Raw genomic sequence first — 21,123 nt, forward strand, 5'->3', positions numbered from 1 at the left:
ACGTTACATTTTTGTCTATATCACGGTGAAATGTAAATGATGGGTAGTGACTGTATCGCCGTTTTAGAGATGGCGCTGCTGAAAAGACCGCAACATAAGTAAAGATAATGAATAAATCCTATTAAAACCTGTGTGGCTTATATGATAAGTCTAATTAGTACAAGCAGCATAACATTTCACCATGTAACTAAAGATTGTAGTCAGGGAAATCAGTTTGACATATTGAACTAATAACAAATCACCTCTGGCTGGCAGAGAACTCTCGGCTCCATAGCTTCTCTTGGACGTAAAATCACATGTACATTTTACATTTATATTCAATTTAATATTCCATCCCTCACATACTTTTGTATATATAATAACTTATATTTTGTTTTTCTTGTTATGCTGCTGCAACACAAACATTTCCCAAATTGGGATCAATACAGTAATATCTTATCTTAATTAATTAAGAAATATAACTATTATAATTAGTGTAGCAGCTGACACCTATTTTCAATATGGATTAATCTACCATTTATTTCTTTAGTTCAATTTTCATCTATAAAAATATCAAAATAGTGAAAATGTTCCCGAGACTTATCGAAGTGCAAGGTTATATCTTTAGACTTTTTGTTTTAGCCTATGTACTGTATGTCTTAATGCTCTTATATGTGACGGTGTGACTTCCATGAAACTAATATGTTATATCTTCCCAACAGACGAGCTGACAGGAAACCTAACACTCTAACAACCACAACATTGCAAAGGCGTGTAAATGTAAATTAAAAAAAAATTCACAATTTTTTTATTTCTTCTTCTTTCTTGCAGTGAGGTGAAGCTGACCTTGCACTTGGTGCCAGTAAGGATGTTCCTCACGCAGGCTGAATGTTTCTCCTTCCTTACTGACACAGAAGCCCTTGATTTGCAATGCTTCACTAATTGTCATTTCCCTGGCTCCGTTGGGACACTTTACCTCCAGCACAGCGGAAGACCCTACCAGACCATCTGGAGATGCCCCCAACAATCCTGATAGGGAGAGCCACAAATCTGACTCATGGACCTGCATCTTGGTTGCAGTGGTGAATGCCCTGACGCCCTCACATTCATTCATAGTCCCCCACTGTACAGACAAAACACCATCAAGGGCCTGTTGTTGCCCTAGCACCCTGGCAATAAAGGAAGCAGTTACACGCTTTGACCTCAGGACAGCTCCAAAGTTGCTGGCAGTCAACCTTCCTTTCCTGAACAAATGCCAGTTTGGGTTGGTTCGCTGACCAGTGGTAGCCACCTGAATTGCCCTCTGTTGCTCCTCAGACAATGCCATGCTTGCCACAATTGCCTCAGGTCCCTGATGCCCAACAGATTTGATAATTTCAGGAACAGTAAGTGTTTCCAAGCTGTAGTGTTCCTCTTCTGGCTCGGGGGAGAGAAGCCAAGAAATTCCTGAAAACCTGCCCCCGAGTCTGTCCCTCGGCCAGTCACGATCTTCGGAGGTGTGCTCTCTTGTCAGCGGGTTAAGTTAGTTATTGGTTTCAACAGTCACATTAAAACAGTTACTAAATCAGCCTATTATCACCTAAAGAACATATCTAGGATTAAAAGACTAATGTCACAGCAGGATTTGGAAAAACGTGTCCATGCTTTTATCTTCAGTAGACTGGACTACTGCAATGGTGTCTTCACAGGTCTCACTAAAAAATCTATTAGAAAGCTGCAGCTGATTCAGAACACCGCTGCTCGAGTCCTCACTAAAACTAAGAAAGAGGATCACATCACTCCTGTTCTGAAGTCTTTACTCTGGTTCTTCACTAACACTAAGAAATTGGATCACATCGCTCCAGTTCTGAAGTCTTTACACTAGCTTCCTGTGTGTCAAAGAATAGATTTAAAAATACTGCTGCTGTTTATAAAGCACTGAATGGTTTAGGCCCAAAATACATTTCTGACCTCCTGCTAAATTATGAACCATCCAAATCTCTCAGGTCTTCAGGGACTGGTCAGCTTTCTGTCCCCAGAGTCAGAACTAAACATGGAGAAGCAGCATTCAGTTATTATGCTCCAAATATCTGGAACAAACTCCCAGAAACCTGCAGGGCCGCTGCAACTCTGACTACTTTTAAATCCAGGCTGAAGACTTTTCTTTTTGTCGCTGCTTTTAATTGAACTATTCATATCTTAGACTGCACTGTAACTTTTATCCATGTATTTTTTCTTTTAATGTTTCTTTTATTAGCTTTTCTTTTTAATGACTGATTTTAAATGCCATTTTCTTAATGTCTTTCATTTTTTGTAAAGCAATTTGAATTGCCTTGTGTTGAAAAGTGCTATATAAATAAACTTGCCTTTCCTTGCCTAATAAAGATTTCATGTGACACATACAATTGATTTGTTGATGGGAATTAATGTGAATAAATTAACTCTAGGTTAACAGTACTCTTGCTATCACTACTCACCGACACTATAAATCTTGTCCCTCATGCTAGCCCTGACAACACCGGTAAGCACACCTTCATCTAGGCTGCACTGTTACGTGTCCTGACTTGTAGTGGTTCTCTCCTCTGTCTACACTCTTCTTGTCATCTTTGTAAAATGATATCAGACTGGTAATTGACACAGCCATGACTTCTAGTTAAATTCAGTGTGGCTAAAATGAAAAGCTTTGTTAAAATATGCAAGCATGCGAAAGTCAAATTCAGCTTTATTGTCAAAAATTCTACATGTGTTATACATCCAGAAATATCGTTTCCCACAGTGTGACATGTATACATAAAACAAAACAAAAAGGGCCTAGATAAACGTGGTATACATTAAACAAAACCAAAAGGGCCTAGATAACCGGGGTATACAGTTTAAAATGTTAATATATTTAATTTAAAGTGTTCAAAGTGCAGTTTCAGTGCAAGTCAGTTGAAACGATCTTAAGTTGGCGTGACGTTGAAGTCGTGCGACCCTGCTGCTGTACTGGCTTGTAGTTCGTTTATAGCATAACGTTAGCATTTCGCTTTTGGCGACTAGATTTATGATTCAGAAATGATAAAAGTAGGGTTGACATGTGGGGATTATCCGGCTGAACAAAACGTGATCCCTCTCTTAAATGTGTGTCAACCACAGACCTTATTTCGAGCTATTTTCCAAAATCCTATGGAGAATTTGCATTGGTTTTTCAAGAAGGAACCGGAAGAAGTTTACTTCCGGGTTTTACGACGCGTCACTGCGGTTCTCTATTGGGATGAGGCTACTGTTTATTTTCCATTAACCAGTCTTTAGACACTGCAGAGCCCATATGATCTGTTAGTGTTTACTTCCTGTCTGTCTTCTTCTGCTGTTCGCTTTAGTGTTTACTTCCTGTCTGTCTTCTTCTGCTGTTCCCGTTAGTGTTTACTTCCTGTCTGTCTTCTTCTGCTGTTCCCATTAGTGTTTACTTCCTGTCTGTCTTTTTCTGCTGTTCCCTTTAGTGTTTACTTGCTGTCTGTCTTATTCTGCTGTTCCCTTAAGTGTTTACTTCCTTTCTGTCTTCTTCTGCTGTTGTTCCCTTTAGTGTTTACTTCCTGTCTGTCTTCTTCTGCTGCTGTTCCCTTTAGTGTTTACTTCCTGTCTGTTTTCATCTTCTGCTGTTCCCTTTAGTGTTTACTTCCTGTCTGTTTTCTTCTGATGTTCCCTTTAGTGTTTACTTCCTGTCTGTCTTGTACTGCTGTGCCCGTTAGTGTTTACTTCCTGTCTGTTTTCTTCTGCTGTTCCCGTTAGTGTTTACTTCCTGTCTGTCTTCTTCTGCTGTTCCCGTTAGTGTTTACTTCCTGTCTGTCTTCTTCTGCTGTTCCCGTTAGTGTTTACTCCTTTTTCAGCAACAATTAACAGCCTCTAGACCGTCCAAATTGACTAATCAGAATCTAAGTAGTATTCAACTAATCCACGTAATAAGTCAACTTTAAAACACTGCAGTGAGTATCCAGGTTTTATTACTAATCACTAGTCATAGAAAAACGTCATATCACAAGAAAACAAAAAACTGATAGTTTTAAATAAAAAGACTGGGACACGAATACAGCTTTTTTTTCAGTGAAAGATTTCAAATCCACAACTGACGGAAGCAATCAGCTTATATCTTTGAGCATACGAGAGGATTGCATCAGCAGCTACAACTTATTAGAAGTAATGAGTACGCTGACATTACATTTTGAATGTAGTATCCCCATCTCCGGTTTTCCAGGCAGTCAATGCATATGATATTTGTGCTTAGGTTTCTTGAGCTAAAAGTACAAAGCACTAAAACAAGCAACCAATCACCATCAATAGCTCCAAATGTAACTCTTTTCGGTTTAGGATCAATCCCCCAGTCTGGCACTGTACAGTAGTCTGTGTGATCAGTGATTCTAGGATGGGCGAAAATGCTTGGTATTCTACACCATTCTGAACAACTCTTTCCATTAAGTAAAACAAAACAGTTGGAAAAACAGATACATTTTGCCCAGTGCTGTTACATTAATTACATTTCTTATATTCTATTTTACTTTATTTATGTACTATTTGATCTGTGTTATTGTGTTGCACTGTTGGAGGAGCCTGTGACCTAAGATGTTCATTGTCATAACTACACTGTAGCTATGCACACATGACAATAAAAGCTTTGAAACTTAATGTGTATACTCTGTGATTATGGTAGCTGATGTATGTGTGGTGTGATGTGTTGGCAGGTATTAGGAGCAGAATCACCAAACATGAAGAAAACAAATGCAGCTCCTGCTTCCGTTTAGTGACTCCCGGCATGGGTATCAAGAGAGGTTGCCTGTGCCACAGTCACTCACACATGGCAGGCAGCAGCCACTGAGTTGTGTGGTCTCCAGCTAAGCTGTTTAACAACTAACAGGCAGACTGGAACTCCATAACGCAGTCCCAAAGGGCCTCTAACCCGTACACAGGAATAACTTGAAGAGATGCAGCTGCTGATGTGCAGTGGTACAGATCCACTAACAAGGGAGATGGGAGCAGATGTATCATTGTGTAGCATTACATATCAAGGGCTGCATTGCAGACTGAGCTCTTCAGAGCAGAGAATTATCCAATAATGCTATTAATAGGTCAGGGTCCAGTCAGCAAAACGGACTCACAGGAACATATCTATAAACCAGTCCCACAAACAGTCCCACAGGGTCATAAATAGTTGGAAACGGCGCAGAGATCAATACACAGGATGACTCAGATTGCACAGAGCATGGCAGCTACAGCCCAAAACAGCCCATAATGCCCCCAAACCACATTTAGCCTCTGAGATGCAATATTCCAGCTCTGCATTCACCTAGCATTGCTGCAGAGAGCAAGCCAAGGACAGAGGCTGAATGTGCCATTACCACCAGCCCAGCACCAGAGAAATAAAGAAAATAACACGGCTTCAATGTTCACATTTCTTCAGTCGATCGTAAAAACTTTAAAGGGGCCCTTTCTGCTTCTGTCCCTCTCCTGTAGTGTGTTATATCATTTTTTGTCCAAGTAAATGGTCTGCAAAGGCAAAATCCATGTGCTTTCTCTCCCACACTGTTTACTTCCATAACATAGTGACACCACTACGTAACACTTGCACTTCTACTGGGTAGCGCTCAAACACTTTGTACGAGATATACTAAGGGGTGGGACAGAAGTTGAATAATATCAGTAGTGTAATAATACACAGCTAAAATTCCACATATTTCAACAATAAATATGTTGCAAGTAACTGGCATTTCTCCAGACATCTCTGTTCAAGTCAGAGATGTCTGGCATGAAAAGAAAGGCAGCGGTTCATTATCACTCCTGTCACTTTCAGGCTACAGTGCCTCAAAAGTCTTCTGCACACCAGATGAACCGGTGCAGAGGAAACGACCGATGGACCTTTGTTCACGTTGTGATGTGGGCAGTCAGACATTTTAAATCAGATCATCTGGATTATCATCTGGATTATCAAGAGCCAAATGGGAAGTCTTTTGTGAAAATTGTTGGAAAGAGAGTTGATGATACTTGATAACGAGGTGCCAGTATGAGTCGCAATATGATGCGTTCAAGTTCTTTTCAGTAAAGATTTATATTGGACGCAGGTAGATTATATGTTCACAAAAAAACGTGTGAATTTAGATGTTTTCACAGAAATATAAAATAGGCATTAGAGTTGGAAGTATGCCCTGTGTTTCTTTCTAACACTAGTTAGAGCAGCAAGTTGAACTACCGAAGTGTTTTGATTTGTGAAAGAAGCTTTTTTGTTGGATAATGTGAAGTGTACTGCCAACCAAAGAGACATGTGAATAATAACAAAGAGTGAGAAGTAGAATGTGACCCATAGCCACCAATCAAACACAAATCAGTTACTACCCAACATTAGGCTCAATAAGATAAAAAATAGGTCAAATTAAAAAGGCAATGGCAATTCAGTTTACAACAACATGCGAATGGCTGATATCTCTAAATACTACAGTATCCCGGGATACTCAGTTCCTAGTCCTAAAGGCAAATCAGAGCTGATCAAACACTCACCGCCCAAAAAAAAGCTTCAGACCCATTGCATAAATCGGGGCTTTTATAGTCAATTAGTGTTTGTCAATATCACACAAACTGAAAACTACCAAGAAACATTAAAGGGCTCTCCAGCTATTCAGTATGACACTTCCATAAAGTTGGAGGATTGAAAGAAAGAGTGGTCAATATTAGCATTACCACTTTTATAATTTGTCTCTAGGATGGGTTGGGTCAATCACCATAAACACTGAATCCTGTTTTCCCATAATGCAACTCCATAGTGTCTTGACGAATCCTTACAACACCAGCTCACTGCTAGACAAGTGTTCTCAAGGCCAATGTAAAATAATCCTTATGAAATCATCAGGGTTTGTTCTCAGATTGTATAAAGCACCTCCAGAACCACAGAAGATATTACATATATTATATGTGTTGAAAATACATTAATTGTGGCTTAAGATTGATATCAAAATACATACACAACTGCACAAGACTTCCTTCTCTCTTTTTTATAGAAATTATTTGTATTCTTTGTTCTTCGAGTCTCTCCTGTGTAGCAATGAGCATCACTACCAGGTAAGAAATCCTCTGGAAATCCCCACACACACACACACACACACACACACACACACACACACACACACACACACACACACACACACACACACACACACACACACACACACACACACACACACACACACACACACACACACACACACACACACACACACACACACACACACACACACACACACACACACACACACACACACACACACACACACACACACTTTGTGTATACTCTGACTGATGGAGATTGAAAGGCATTTTTTTGTCTGTTGTGTGCAAATTAAGGTACATCAAGAGGTTTTTGAAGGTCTATCAAAACCATCTTTTGGAATGCCTTGCAAACGTTTGATACACTTTTAGATTAATTCTAACAGCACAACATTTAGTCCTCTGACTGAAATGCTTGTTAGGATGTATAATCTTCAGAAACAGAAAATCTAACTCAATTTAGTCAATTTGTGAAGAGATACAATAGAAGCATTATAGCAGTGTTCTAATATAAAACAATCTGCAACACAGCCATTATATGAGAGGAGGATGTCACTCAATACAACACGTCTGAGTCTAAGAACCTGTTATAATGGCTCACAATGCAACCTTTACACACACACATGCACAACACCATGTCTCAGTGTTTGGCAGGTGCAGCCTGTGAGCGGCAAACAGAAAAACAGCCTAACACAAGCACATACAGTGGAGCTAACACAGCTAGCAGGTAGCATGCACACAATACCAGCCTGCAATGCGTGACACCACATGAATCAATCACACGTACTGATCATGAAGGCAGAATGATCTCCCGCAAAACACGCACACAAACAAAGATCTGGGAAAGGACACACTCTTCCACATCCATTGTCTCGGTGGAAACACAGACAGATCGATACAAAAGACGGATGGGAGGATGGATTCAGAGGGATGGATGGAGATGGATGGAAGGATGGAAGGATGCAAGGGTAGATAGCTCACCGGTTTGCCTTCTTCCTTTTCTCCACCTCTTTCAGCACAATTATCCAGGCTAAGTGTCGGCGTGTTTGTGTGTGTGTGTGTGTATGTGTGTGTGTGTGTATGTGCGATGAGCCGGCAAGGATATACTCTGCTACATCCCCTCCTCTTCCTCTCTCTCTGACGATCCCTCCGTCTTTTCTCTCTCCTCCCTGGGCTTTATTTCATTATTTATTCCCCCCCCTCTCTCTCTCCTCACAGCTGATTGAGTTGCCTTGCTTTTGTGAAGGATGTTTTATTCTCTCTCTGTCTGTCTCTCCCTTCCTTGACGTGTTATGCCTGATGAAGACAGGTTTTCTCAGCAAAAAATAGAAGGGAAGAAGAAAAAACCCGGAGTGCCTGTCTTGTGTATTAAGAGCTGATATCTGCACAGTACAATGCCCCCCCCTCTCCCTCTCTCTCCCTGTCTCTCACTTTCACAGTGTCCCTCGCCCGCCTCTGAGAGTGATGCAGCAGCCATAGGCTCCTCCCTGGAGAGACAGCGGTGCCACACAGCTGAGAGAAAGAGAGGGGGATGCTGGGTAAAAATTGGGGGCAGTGGGAGGGGGAAGTGAAGGGTGGGGCTGAGGGTGGATGGGCGGTGCTTGGTGGTGGTGGTTTGGGGCTGGGGGGGAGAACCCGGTGCAAGGCAGGGCAGCCTGCACTGAGCGCATCCTCCGGGATTTCAAAACCCTCCATCGCTCTCCCTCTATCCACACAGAGGGGATCTGTTCACTCAAACACACAGACACACACACACATATACACACACACTCATATATACACACACACACACACACACACTCATATACAGGACTGTCTCAGAAAATTAGAATATTGTGATAAAGTTCTTTATTTTCTGTAATGCAATTAAAAAAACAAAAATGTCATACATTCTGGATTCATTACAAATCAACTGAAATATTGCAAGCCTTTTATTATTTTAATATTGCTGATTATGGCATACAGCTTAAGAAAACTCAAAAATCCTATCTCTAAAAATTAGAATAGTTCCTCAGACCAAGTAAAAAAAAAAGATTTATAACAGCAAAACACAATCAAACATTTGAAAATGTCCATTAATGCACTCAGTACTTGGTTGGGAATCCTTTTGCACGGATTACTGCATCAATGCGGCGTGGCATGGAGGCAATCAGCCTGTGGCATTGCTGAGGTGTTATGGATGCCCAGGATGCTTCAATAGCGGCCTTTAGCTCATTAGCATTGTTGGGTCTGGTGTCTTTCAGCTTCTTCTTCACAATACCCCACATATTCTCTATGGGGTTCAGGTCAGGGGAATTTGCAGGCCAATCGAGGACAGTAATGCCATGGTCAGTACACCAGTTACTGGTGGTTTTGGCACTGTGGGCAGGTGCCAGATCATGCTGGAAAATGAATTCCTCATCTCCATAGAGCTTTTCAGCAGACGGAAGCATGTAGTGCTCTAAAATCTCTTGGTACACAGCTGCATTTACTCTGGGCTTGATGAAACACAGTGGACCAACACCAGCAGCTGACATGGCTCCCCAAACCATCGCTGACTGTGGGAACTTCACACTGGATTTCAAGCAACTTGGATTTTGCTCCTCTCCAGCCTTTCTCCAGACTCTGGCGCCTTGACTTCCAAATGAAATACAAAACTTGCTTTCGTCTGAAAAGAGGACTTTGGACCACTGTGCAACTGTCCAGTGCTTCTTTTCCTTAGCCCAAGTCAGACGCCTCTTCCGTTGTCTTGAGTTCAGAAGTGGCTTGACCATGGGAATACGGCTATTGTAGCCCATTTCCCGGACACGTCTGTGAACAGTGACTTTTGATACCTGGACTCCAGCTTCAGTCCACTGTCTTTGAAGCTCCCCCAAATTCTGGAAGCGACTCTTCTTCACAATGCTGTTAAGGCTGCGGTCATCTCTCTTGGTTGTGCAGCGTTTCCTGCCACATTTCCCCCTTCCAACAGACTTTTTGTGGATGTGCTTTGAAACTGCACTCTGTGAACAGCTTGCTCTTTGAGAAATTTCTTTTTGTGTCTTACCCTCCTGATGGAGGGTGTCAATGACGGTCCTCTGGACAGCAGTCAGATCAGCAGTCTTCCCCATACTTGTGATTTAGTTTACTGAACCAAGCTGAGTGTTTTTCAAGGCTCAGGAAACCCTTGCAGGTGTTTCGAGTTAATTAGACGATTCAAGTGATTCGTTGAACACCCTACTAGTATACTTTTTCATGATATTCTAATATTTAGAGATAGGATATTTGAGTTTTCTTAAGCTGTATGCCATAATCAGCAATATTAAAATAATAAAAGGCTTGCAATATTTCAGTTGATTTGTAATGAATCCAGAATGTATGACATTTTTGTTTTTTTAATTGCATTACAGAAAATAAAGAACTTTATCACAATATTCTAATTTTCTGAGACAGTCCTGTACACTTCAAGGCTAAGGAAAAAGCAAGCTGCTTTCAGGGGGACTCTTGTCTATTGTTGTCAGCTCCACCTTTTGATGGAGTCTTTAGGGCACAGTTTGTGAGTTTAAAAGGTATTTTATGTTTACGTAGATTGCTGTTATTATTTTACTTTTGCATCACATTTAGAGTGGCCTGGGATGTTTGAAAAGATCAAATTGGCACACATGTCACAACTATCTAGAATTATTAGTCAACAAAACAAACAAAATGGACTATATGATGTTGCCAGCCTCTTAAATATGGAAATGTCCTGCTTTTCTGTTTTATATCATAAAGAAGGAATTTGATGTAATAAAAAATGTATATATTTTAGTTTTTGACTGATGAAACAAGAAATGTAAGTGACAAAGGAGGTTTGTATACTTTACCTATGTATGTTCTGACGTTTCATAGAGAAAACAAAAATCAATATATCTAGAAAACAATGACAGACCAATTGATGAGAGAAATTGTGTAATTTACCACAAATTTCGCAAGGGCCCAAAATACTTCCATTAGGAGAAACGCACTGTACTTTGAAAAACCATGCAATTATATAACCCCAAATGTGCCAAAACACATGCATATACACCAGTTGCGAGCCGTGACTTTTATACCAAGGCCCTCTGACCCCCACCTGCCCTCGAAAAAAAAGAGTTATTACGTCACTACGTATACTTCAGCGGAATATCAAAACAACGGCCTGGGGTGCAAAACGCATCAATGACAGCGACCCTCTACCACTCAAAACAACACCTGTAAATAACCCAATTTGTGTTCTTTGAAATTGAAAAGGATATTGCATTGTGTTTGTTACTTTTGTTGCAGTTGTATATATGTCTTAAGTGTAATTTGGCTTGGCTTCCTATTTTCTATGTACATGCTTTTATTTGAAGGCGAGTTTACACTGTTGACAGGAAGTTGTTGTTGCTATGGAAACAACGTCTTGGAGAAAAGCTTCACAGCGGTCGGAACTTGTCATAAAGTCCGCGATAATAAAGCCCACCCATTTAGAGGGAAGATATGATTGGTCAATTGTACTGTCATTTGACATTACTCTCTCGTTGAGTTCATGGGGTTGAGTTACTGTAGCGGGCCCTCTGTGAATTCACAGCAGGACCACCAATCAGCTCCTCTCTTCACAGTAACTCGCAGAGACGAGCTTCTTTCATTTAACCCTTCACATTCCAACAGAAACTGAATAGGCAGATTTGAAGGATTTATTTCTTTGGAAATGTTATTTTAAATACAATTAAATCAAGTTATTTTGGTAAAAGTAATGAAAAACATAACTAAAATAATATCTTTATTTTTTTTTATGTTTTTAAATATTATTTTGTAGAATATCTTAGGCCCTCAGAGAGGGCCTAGAGGGCCCTGACGGCTGGCCACTGATATACACCTACTTGACAACACATGTGCAGCATTCAGGAAACATTCACTAAAAGTTCAAGGTTCAAGGTTCTTTATTTATTTATTTTATGCGCTGCATACGCAAAAAAAGAATTTAAAAAACACTGCAAAAGCTCAAAACACAACGGAAACCAGGGGACATGCAAAAGCAATGCACACATCTAGTATGATTGTAGACTTCTTGTAGGGATAAAAAAGTTGTCCGACTGTTACTGTTGGTGGAAAGTTACCTAAAAAGTAAGTCCGATATTATTGTAGAATGTAGATCAACTGTAAGACCAGTGGTGGCGCAAGGGGGTGGCTACTTGGGCTCAAGCCCCGGATGTTTTCTGAAAAGCCCTGGATGTTTCCCTTTTTTTTTAAAACATCTCTGGAGTAATGTGCAGTACCGGAGTCCACCAGAGAGGCAGCCGCTGCGGGACATTAGCCTGCGTACTGGGTAGAATTCCCTGCCCTGAAGAAGAAGTGATCCTTCCTAGTTCCGGATGAGTTTTAAGCTAATAGCTTATAAAGTTATGGATATTAGAAAGTTATTTTCATCGAAGCAGGCGCCACAAGCTGCAGCAGCAGCAGTATCAGCAGCTGACAACAATGTCATCACCAGCAGTGAAGAAATGGATGATGTTTCAGGTTTGTGAATCTAAATGGTGATATCTGCACTCTGGCTGACTGAGTAAGAAGTGAAAAAGAGTGATGTAACGTTAATGCTATAGCTAGTAAACTTGGAGTAACCACACTATGTATACCCTTATATGTTAGTATGAATACAGAACATGATTATCCTAAGATGTAACGTCTACTTTTAAGACACTAAAATAACGTATTCCAATTATTATTTTGTTTTCGCTCGTGGAATTATACCGGCTCTTGTTTCAGTACACATAACAACGGAACCATAGCAACGGAACTGACAGGCAACGGAACTGACAGGCAACCATCTGAATCAGACTCCGATTGGCTGTGACAGCATCCACTCAGAGTGTCCGATTCAGAAACGTGACTCTAATGCTGCGTTCACACCGGACGCGATGCGAATATTCGCTTCGCTCTAAACGCTCCTATCAAATCGCTCTATTCCCTCGAGTTTCACCGCGGCTGCCAGCTGTGTTTACTCGCATCATTCAAACAAGACGCGTTGGCTCGGGAGCTACAACTACAACAAAATGAACATATTTTACTGTGATTCAATTGTAATACACGTTTCTAAATGATGCCGACGTAACAACATACTGATACCGGTTAGTAAAAACCATGAATTAATGCTTGAAAAGTCTGCAGACAAGACGGCGGGCGAAAAACCTTTTAAAATGCTTGTTTTCTGAATGGAGATTGGGTCGACCAGGCTAAGCTAACGTTGTATATGCTCACTCCACACTCATAACAACGGCCTACAGACATAAATAAACCAGCGACTGTATTCGCCATGATACAGACAGTCTGTGGTTTGTACTTGTTTAACTTCTGTACAGTTTCTGAACAGATATGAGGAGCTGTGATCTCTGTGTGCTAACTGCTAACAGCTAATGGCTGATGTTTTCTGGTTGAACGTCAGTGACGGCAGGCTGAGATCCTCACCTCTGATTGGCTTCCGCGAGAACGCGTCACGTGAATTTGACGCTCGAGTTGAAGAAATTGAACTCTCGCGTTTGACGCGGCCCCTTTCAATCGCCTCAATCGCGTGATTCGCGCTGCGTCCACCACTTCATGCGCGCCGTTGGAGCGAATTCGCGTCTGATCGTGTCTCTGCATTGACTTTACATGTAATCACGCCGCCCCAAAACGTCGCATCGCGTCCGGTGTGAACGTAGCATTACACTCTTTACGTCACAAACAAAGATGGTGGATGAGAATAGATCTATAAAACGATAAGCATTGCGCCAAAATCAAGGTGAGACTATCTGCATCCTTTAAAACTTTACGCACATTCGTTTCACCGAAATAAGTAAACGACTGTATTTGAGTGAGTTAAGGCATTAGTTTGCTTCCTAAAGGATGTTCGGCCCACCCCCCACTTGTAAAAAAAATACAAGTGACCCCCCCCCCCCACACACACACACAACAACTCCTGGGCTAAGCCTCAGATCTCCTAAAATCCTAAATCCGCCACTGCAGCCGACGTACAAAGTCATTGAAAAAACTACTGGCAAGTGTAAGTATCTTTATATGACAAACATGGTACACAGCCAAATAGTGGACAAGGAAGTGATTAACTCAAATATTTATAAACCTTCAGATCTGAGGAAATCGCCAACAGAAACATCAAAAGCTGCCAATACCAGAAGCTGCCTGCAGATTTTTATATGGCTTAATATCATTATGTAAAACATTAACTTTGACCAGTGGTGTAAAGTAACTGAGTACATGTACTGAAGTACTGTACTTAAGTAGAATTTTAGGGGACCTGTACTCTATTTGAGCATTTACATTTTTTGTTACTTTGAACTTCTACTTAACTACAATTGAGAGGTAAATCGTGTACTTTTACTCTACTACATGTATTTAATATCTTTAGTTACTTTACAGATGTGGATGAATGATGTGGAATATAATCAAGTGTTAAATCAGACTTTAGTTCCACCTGGAGTAAATTCACAACCTACCCTGCAGTATACAAAGTCATTCAAACTAGCTGCACCTTTACCAGCTTTGAGAAAACTTTAATGATCAATCATTATAAAACATATCATATATATTATTCCAAAATGGACCAATCTGCACAATGACTACTTTTACTTTGGGTACTTTTAGTAGATTTTGATGGTACTACTTTTGTACTTTTACTTGAGAACATTTTGAAGGCAGAACTTGTAAAAGAGTATTCCTGCTCTTTGGTAGTTCTACTATTACTTTAAGTACACAATCTGACTACTTCTTCCACCTCTGACTTTGACTTATCGGAATATCAATAACTATGAAGTACTGAACAGCAGCACCCTTTACCGAACCACAGTCCTGTTACTGCAATGTTCACCAAAAGCTCAATGCAGCCACCATTGTAATGTAGTGGTAGCAGGTATCGATGGAGGAACATTTAAATTCACACCAATAGAAAGCCAAGCGCTCTGAATGGCAAAATCCCAGTGAAGGAAATTCAAATTGTCTTTGTTTTGTTTTTAGGGATTTTAGTTGAAGTGACCCTCTGATGTTTCAATATATATTCACAAAGAATTAGCATTTTGTATCAGGAGCCATCAGTACAGTTAGCCTTGAATCACAGTGTGCTCCTCTCTCCTCCACTCTTTCTCTCCTCCATCCTCCTCTCTGAAAACAGCTCTATCCTTTCCTCCTCATGGTCATCAACAGCAAGCAGAAAGAGGTTTCAATTAAAAAAGAACACAACCTGAGGCCACAACTATTACTGTTACATGTACAATATAATACATCACCCACAGAGAACAGCAAGCACAGCTTTACACAACACACAGACACTAACATGTGTGTGTGTGTGAGAGAGAGAGAGAGAGAGAGACTGCGTATCCTTTATTGCCTACCTACAGAAGGACACTCTGCTCTTCACACGGTAAAACAGTATTCTGCCTAAAAAGCACATGGCTCCCATCCCATTAAACACACACACACACACACACACACACACACACACACACACACACACACACACACACACACACACACACACACACACACACACACACACACACACACACACACACACACACACACACACACACACACACACACACACACACACACACACACACTGCTGAAACATGCTGTCACAGCACATAGACAGGGAGGGAGTGTAGCAAACAACATGGGAGTACATGAGAGCGACACAGCAGTGACTCATCACATTCACTGAATACTAGAAGAACTATCTTTTACACAGAGCTCGCCGTGTAGCACCAGAGAAACTAAAGTTCTGAGACTAAATATATGCAGTGTGTATTAGCCCCAGGGGTCTAATGCAACTAAATACATTTGTTCAAGTATTTTCTTTCTTTGCTACTTTATACGTGAGCTACATTTAGGAAGACAATAATGTACTATTAACTCCAATACATTTTTTGACACCTTTAGTTACCAGCTTTATAATTATTAGTTTTATTGGCTGCTATCTAGACTATTCTTCTACTGTAAACACAATCTGTAATAACTGTATACGTTGACTTTCACTATGTTATCTGGATGCTATCACACTACTTCTATATGCTACACTTATTGTATTTTTTAAATACTGTTGCTGTACTTATTGTCGTCTACCTGGATGGGTACTTCATTAACTTTGATTTCTATCTATAATATGTTATGCATGCCTCTTAATTAATATTATGCCCCTTGCCACACTTTTGCTTTAATGCTTTAATTGTCCCCCTGACTAATAAAGGTATTCTGATTACTTCACAGATCAACCCATAAATAAATATATTGACATGTAGGTTTAAAGCCGCAGAATATACAGTCATTTGAAATAGCTCCACCTTTACCAGCTGTTATATACGCTGGAAGAACTCAATCATCCTAATCCAATTAATTGATATCATACAAAAAATGTATATATATATAAGTCAGGGTTCATACACTTTTTCACCAATGAATTTTCAATGACTTTTACCTAATTTTCCATGACCAAAAAAATGACTCTTTCTCAGCGGTACCACTGAAAATGGTTTATTTTAACATGGAACAGGAAAATAAGGTCTGCATATGAAACATGTTGTGCCTATCCAAAACAAATCAAATAGTAGGCTTACTAGCTTCTACACGCTAAAGCCACTCAAATCTCTCACCAGCAAAATACCTCGTCAGTTAAATGCCATTTTACATTTCATTACTATACGATACAGTATGTAATATCATTATAGTATTACTATTTCGGCGATTACATAAAATATAAATTATATTTGATGCAACTTTAGTTACATTTCCATGACCTTTCCAAAACTTTGGGAAAAATATTATTTTCCATAACTTTTCCAGGGCCTGGAATTAGCATTTTGAATTTCCATGGCTTTTCCAGGTTTTCTATGACCGTAAGAACCCTGATAAGTACTGTTACTCTTGGTACTTTAAGTATATTTTGTTGCCAATACTTTTACTTGTAACAGAGTATTCTGTATAATATAGTATTGCCGTTGTACTTAAGTAAAAGATGTGAGTGCTTCTCCCACCAGTGAACGGTGGTCCGCTCAGCATGGTGTCAGTAGGGATGTCAGTCTGGGTTAATATGACTTTGCTTGTAATAGCCCAACACACATACTGTATACTGCCTTCATTTCATTCGATATGGGCTTTGCTTAAGCTTTTTGTCACATGTTATTCAGGTTGTGTGTTCCTATAGAATGCTCAATGGTCACTCTCTGCTGATTTCCTTTTTACACTGTTTCATCTGTAGTCTTTGTAAAGGCCTATGATAGATGCTGCAAAAGCATTTTTCTTAATTGTTATTTCAGGTTAATATCTAAAAGTGTGCATCTAGATTGAAACATGCATGAGGGCCTTCATTGTTGATTGCCTTCAAAGATGCTTGTCCTCGCTCTTTTTAGTTAGAAAAGCCTCTCCCTCAGGTGCTCCCAATCCCCAATCAGGGCCTCCATAAAGGACCTGAGGAAGGCTGCAGTTGCTCTCTCCTTCTCCTCTGGCTGCATGTGTGCAGCATGGTGTCTCTGTGTGAGACCTGCGTTTTGTTCATTATTAGGAGATGTGCTCCAGAGTATATTTGTGTTCTAGTTTACCTTAGTTTGCTTTGCAAGTTGGCTGGTGAGCCCTTTTTCTTTTGCCCATTAAAAGACCATCTTGTGGCTTCACAGATCAGTTTCTTCTCCTTTTTCTCTCGCCCGGTCATTTTATATTTTGTTACTTCCCTTTGGTTCCCCTAGCCCAGTAGGCAACGTAACAAAGTCAAGTTTACTGACCTCAGCTGGCTTGAATAAACCTCTGGCTGTGAAACTGAATGATCTAACTGTAACTCTGTGACTGCTGTTAACTCTGGATCATGGCTCACTCAGGCTTGGCACTGAGACCATAGAATTTATAATGGATTCTTCAGAGCTGTAGAGGCCTAACATCTATCAGATGACTCCGAAGAGAGATCTCACCCTCCTCTCCACTGTGTGCTACAACACCGTAGTCAGGAGCCAGGTACATGCTTAACATGTCTTAACAGTGCCTTTGGGACACCTAGAGGGGATGGAGAGTGGACAAGAAGGGATTTACTCACTGTCCTCTCCAGGGCAGGGCATGCCAGGCTGCTCCGGGATGCTGGGGAACACTGCAAAGACACAATGAACACAAGGAAATCCATGAATGAAATGGTTTCATTACGTTTATGATCCTTTTCATTCCTCTGATATAAGGATGTATGTGCACTTTCTGTTGTGTTTGAAGCCTTCTTAAGTCGTCAACCGTAGCAAATAAGAGTCATTATTACATTAGATTATTTATTTGAAATCAAAGTAAAAGTAGGAGCAAACTTACCGTGCAGCAGTAGACCAGATCTCTTGGTTCGATTGTATATACGTAAAGCCTCCTCCAGCTCCAACTGAGAGGAGATGGTACAAGGGTCCCCTACACACACACACACACACACACACACACACACACACACACACACACACACACACACACACACACACACACACACACACACACACACACACACACACACACACACACACACACACACACACACACACACACACACACACACACACACACACACACACACACACACACACACACACACACACACACACACATTTTTTGAAATAAATAAAACACAAACTGAAATACATTTGTTTCTTTTATGGAAAATGAGCAATATATACAACCAGATATATTCATAAAAGACAATAAATTGTTATTGAAAAAAAAGAAAATGGAAAAAAGTAATGTTAAGTGTTTTTCATAATAAAAAAAAGACTTGCTCATCTTACTATATATTCTGAATTGGCCTAACAGGAAACCACTGGTCTAACAGCGAATGTCTATATCCTGTGTTGGCCTAACTTGCTGTGTGCAACTTTTGGCTGAATGCCATGCATGAAAGGTGCTATATAAATTATTATCACTCTTTCCCTCTGAGACTCATAAGGCAGTACTAGATTTATCAATATTACCATGAATCTAGCTATTTATTTACCATATTGTATAGGAAAACATCTCTGAAACTCTGAAAAAAGTCATATTGCTAGTTTACCATAAAAGGCCAATTCGACCGATTGGTTGAGCATATTTTCAAAAAATAATTACACTCTTGTTAAAAAAAAATGTGTGCATCAAGTTATCTAATTATGTTCAGTCAGCACCCTGCCACTAACGTATGTCCAAAAGGATATGGTTACCTTACAAAAGTTGACCAAAAAGAGTGATTTCTTCAGCAGTGATTTTTAGCATGCCAACTTCCTCAGTGGAAGCTAGCTGAAGGGCTTTCTGTTCGAACCACAGTGACATCTAGAGGTTGTTTTGTGCATAACATGTCAACCAAAGGGTAGAGCTGGCTGAATCAGATGGAGTTAAACATTTTTATTTTTTTTCAACAAGATATCAAGACACAAAATGTGCTCTACCAAATGGTGGCGCTGACTGTTAAAGGGTTGGCCAGTTGTGGCCAACATTGTTGACTTGTGACCCCTTCTCACACTTTGCAAACGTCAACAGAGTGGTGCTAGAATGAGTCCTAAACACAGAAATGAGTCCGCCTTTTAGCAGATTTGGGTCCCCTCGTCTTGAAGTAAATGGTTTTTTGAATATGTTTTTGGTTCAATGCGGTAAATAGGGCCTGTCATTAATACAGGCTTAGGGAATTTACACGTTTTGTTGTACGACATAATAAATCAGTAAATACCCCACTGTTGAATCTGAGAAGATTGTAAGTGTCTTTACAGAAGCGGTTGCTAACAAGTGACTATGTGAGACTACTAGACCTCATCAGGCCAAACACTAGCTGCATTTAGGTTAGTGGCGTTGACGTTCAATCCTGTGACCGTGATGTCGTTTGTTTATAGCATTACGTTAGCTATCTGCTTCTGGTGATTGCATTTATGCTTGAACTATACTAAAAGTGGTGTTAATATGTGGAGATTATCCTGCTGAACAGAACTTGGAAGTATCTTTAATGTGTTGGCCACAGATCTTATTTTTGCAACATTCCAAAATCCAATAGCAAATGTTCATGACTTTTTGTTGAGGGAGCCTTTGAGATGTTAACTTCCGGGTCGGCCTACAATAACACGTCATCACTGCACTATGATAAAGGCTGCTGTATAGTGTGGAAAGCAGCTTCTGAGCATTGATTGCTTTTGTGCTTTGTACATCCAGGATAAGACTGAAGCACAGTGTTTGGACGAGAGCCACACCCACCTTCATCATCGATCCACTTCAGTGTGATGGGCTGCTGCTTGGCAACGCTGCACAGCATCCTCACCTCCTCGCACAACTCCACAAACGTTAACGTGGCTGCCAAGTCGGCGATCAACATGTCCCTGACACACACAAACACACACACACACACAAAATATCAAGATTGAGTCACTTTGTCTGAGTGGGCCAGAGATCAAGAGATCCCATAGGGGATTCCAGTGAGTCAACAAAAACAATGAGGACTTATTTCACTCTTGTTGAATTTAGAGTAAACTTCCACTATGATTTCATGTTGTAGCCTAAGTTAGCGGTTGATTATTTTAGGTCAGGGGTGTCCAAACCTTTTTCACTGAGGGCCACAAACAGAAACAAATATACGAAGGGCTGGGCCCCTCACTAGAGGTGAGGATATTGCCTCAAAAGTTAAGTTATAAGTTAGCAAAATCAATCAAATGTATGTCAATTATGCTTGATACTTGAATATGCTTGAAGAAAAGAAATATCTAAACACCTACATCACAGCTCTCCATAATGTGTGTTTGATAGAGTAAAGGACGGAGAAGAATGTAGGCAGGATTTAAAGCAGAGTTAATGGCACTGGGCATGTCTGTGCCGGCTCAGTCAGACTCAGCTGTTTACCAGCCTGCACCGAGCTGAAATGGCCCATTAAGAATGTATGAAGCAGGTTCATGTTACCATCCAGAATTTTGGACAAAAGGATATAAGGCACATGATTATAGAGTGGTGCAATGATAACGTATTTTAATAGGACAACCCAAAGGTCAGCACCGCACTAGTTCCCTTGACAAAAAAACAATGGGATTTTGACATTAGATTTTGGAATATTACAGAAAAAAATATCTCTGGCAAACACAAGTTTATGATTTCAAGTTTTGTTCAGCAGGATAATCTCCAAATAATATATTATATTCA

The 21,123-nt window shown here is 40.3% G+C and overlaps 1 protein-coding gene across 1 annotated transcript in view; it reads right to left on the reverse strand.

Annotated features, from left to right (window-relative positions):
- The window catches only part of prkcz (protein kinase C, zeta), a 183,747-nt gene that overhangs the window by 132,216 nt on the left and 30,408 nt on the right, over nucleotides 1–21,123 (reverse strand). The window contains exons 2-4 of the mRNA XM_079673749.1: nucleotides 20,191–20,312; nucleotides 18,307–18,396; nucleotides 18,050–18,100 (exon numbers count right to left, since the gene is read on the reverse strand). Coding sequence (XP_079529875.1) covers nucleotides 18,050–18,100; nucleotides 18,307–18,396; nucleotides 20,191–20,312 — 263 coding nt within the window. The remainder of the gene's footprint in view (nucleotides 1–18,049; nucleotides 18,101–18,306; nucleotides 18,397–20,190; nucleotides 20,313–21,123) is intronic.

The sequence above is a fragment of the Notothenia rossii genome (genome assembly GCF_949606895.1).
Source record: "Notothenia rossii genome assembly, chromosome: 4".
In the NCBI taxonomy this organism is placed as follows: Eukaryota; Metazoa; Chordata; class Actinopteri; order Perciformes; family Nototheniidae; genus Notothenia; species Notothenia rossii.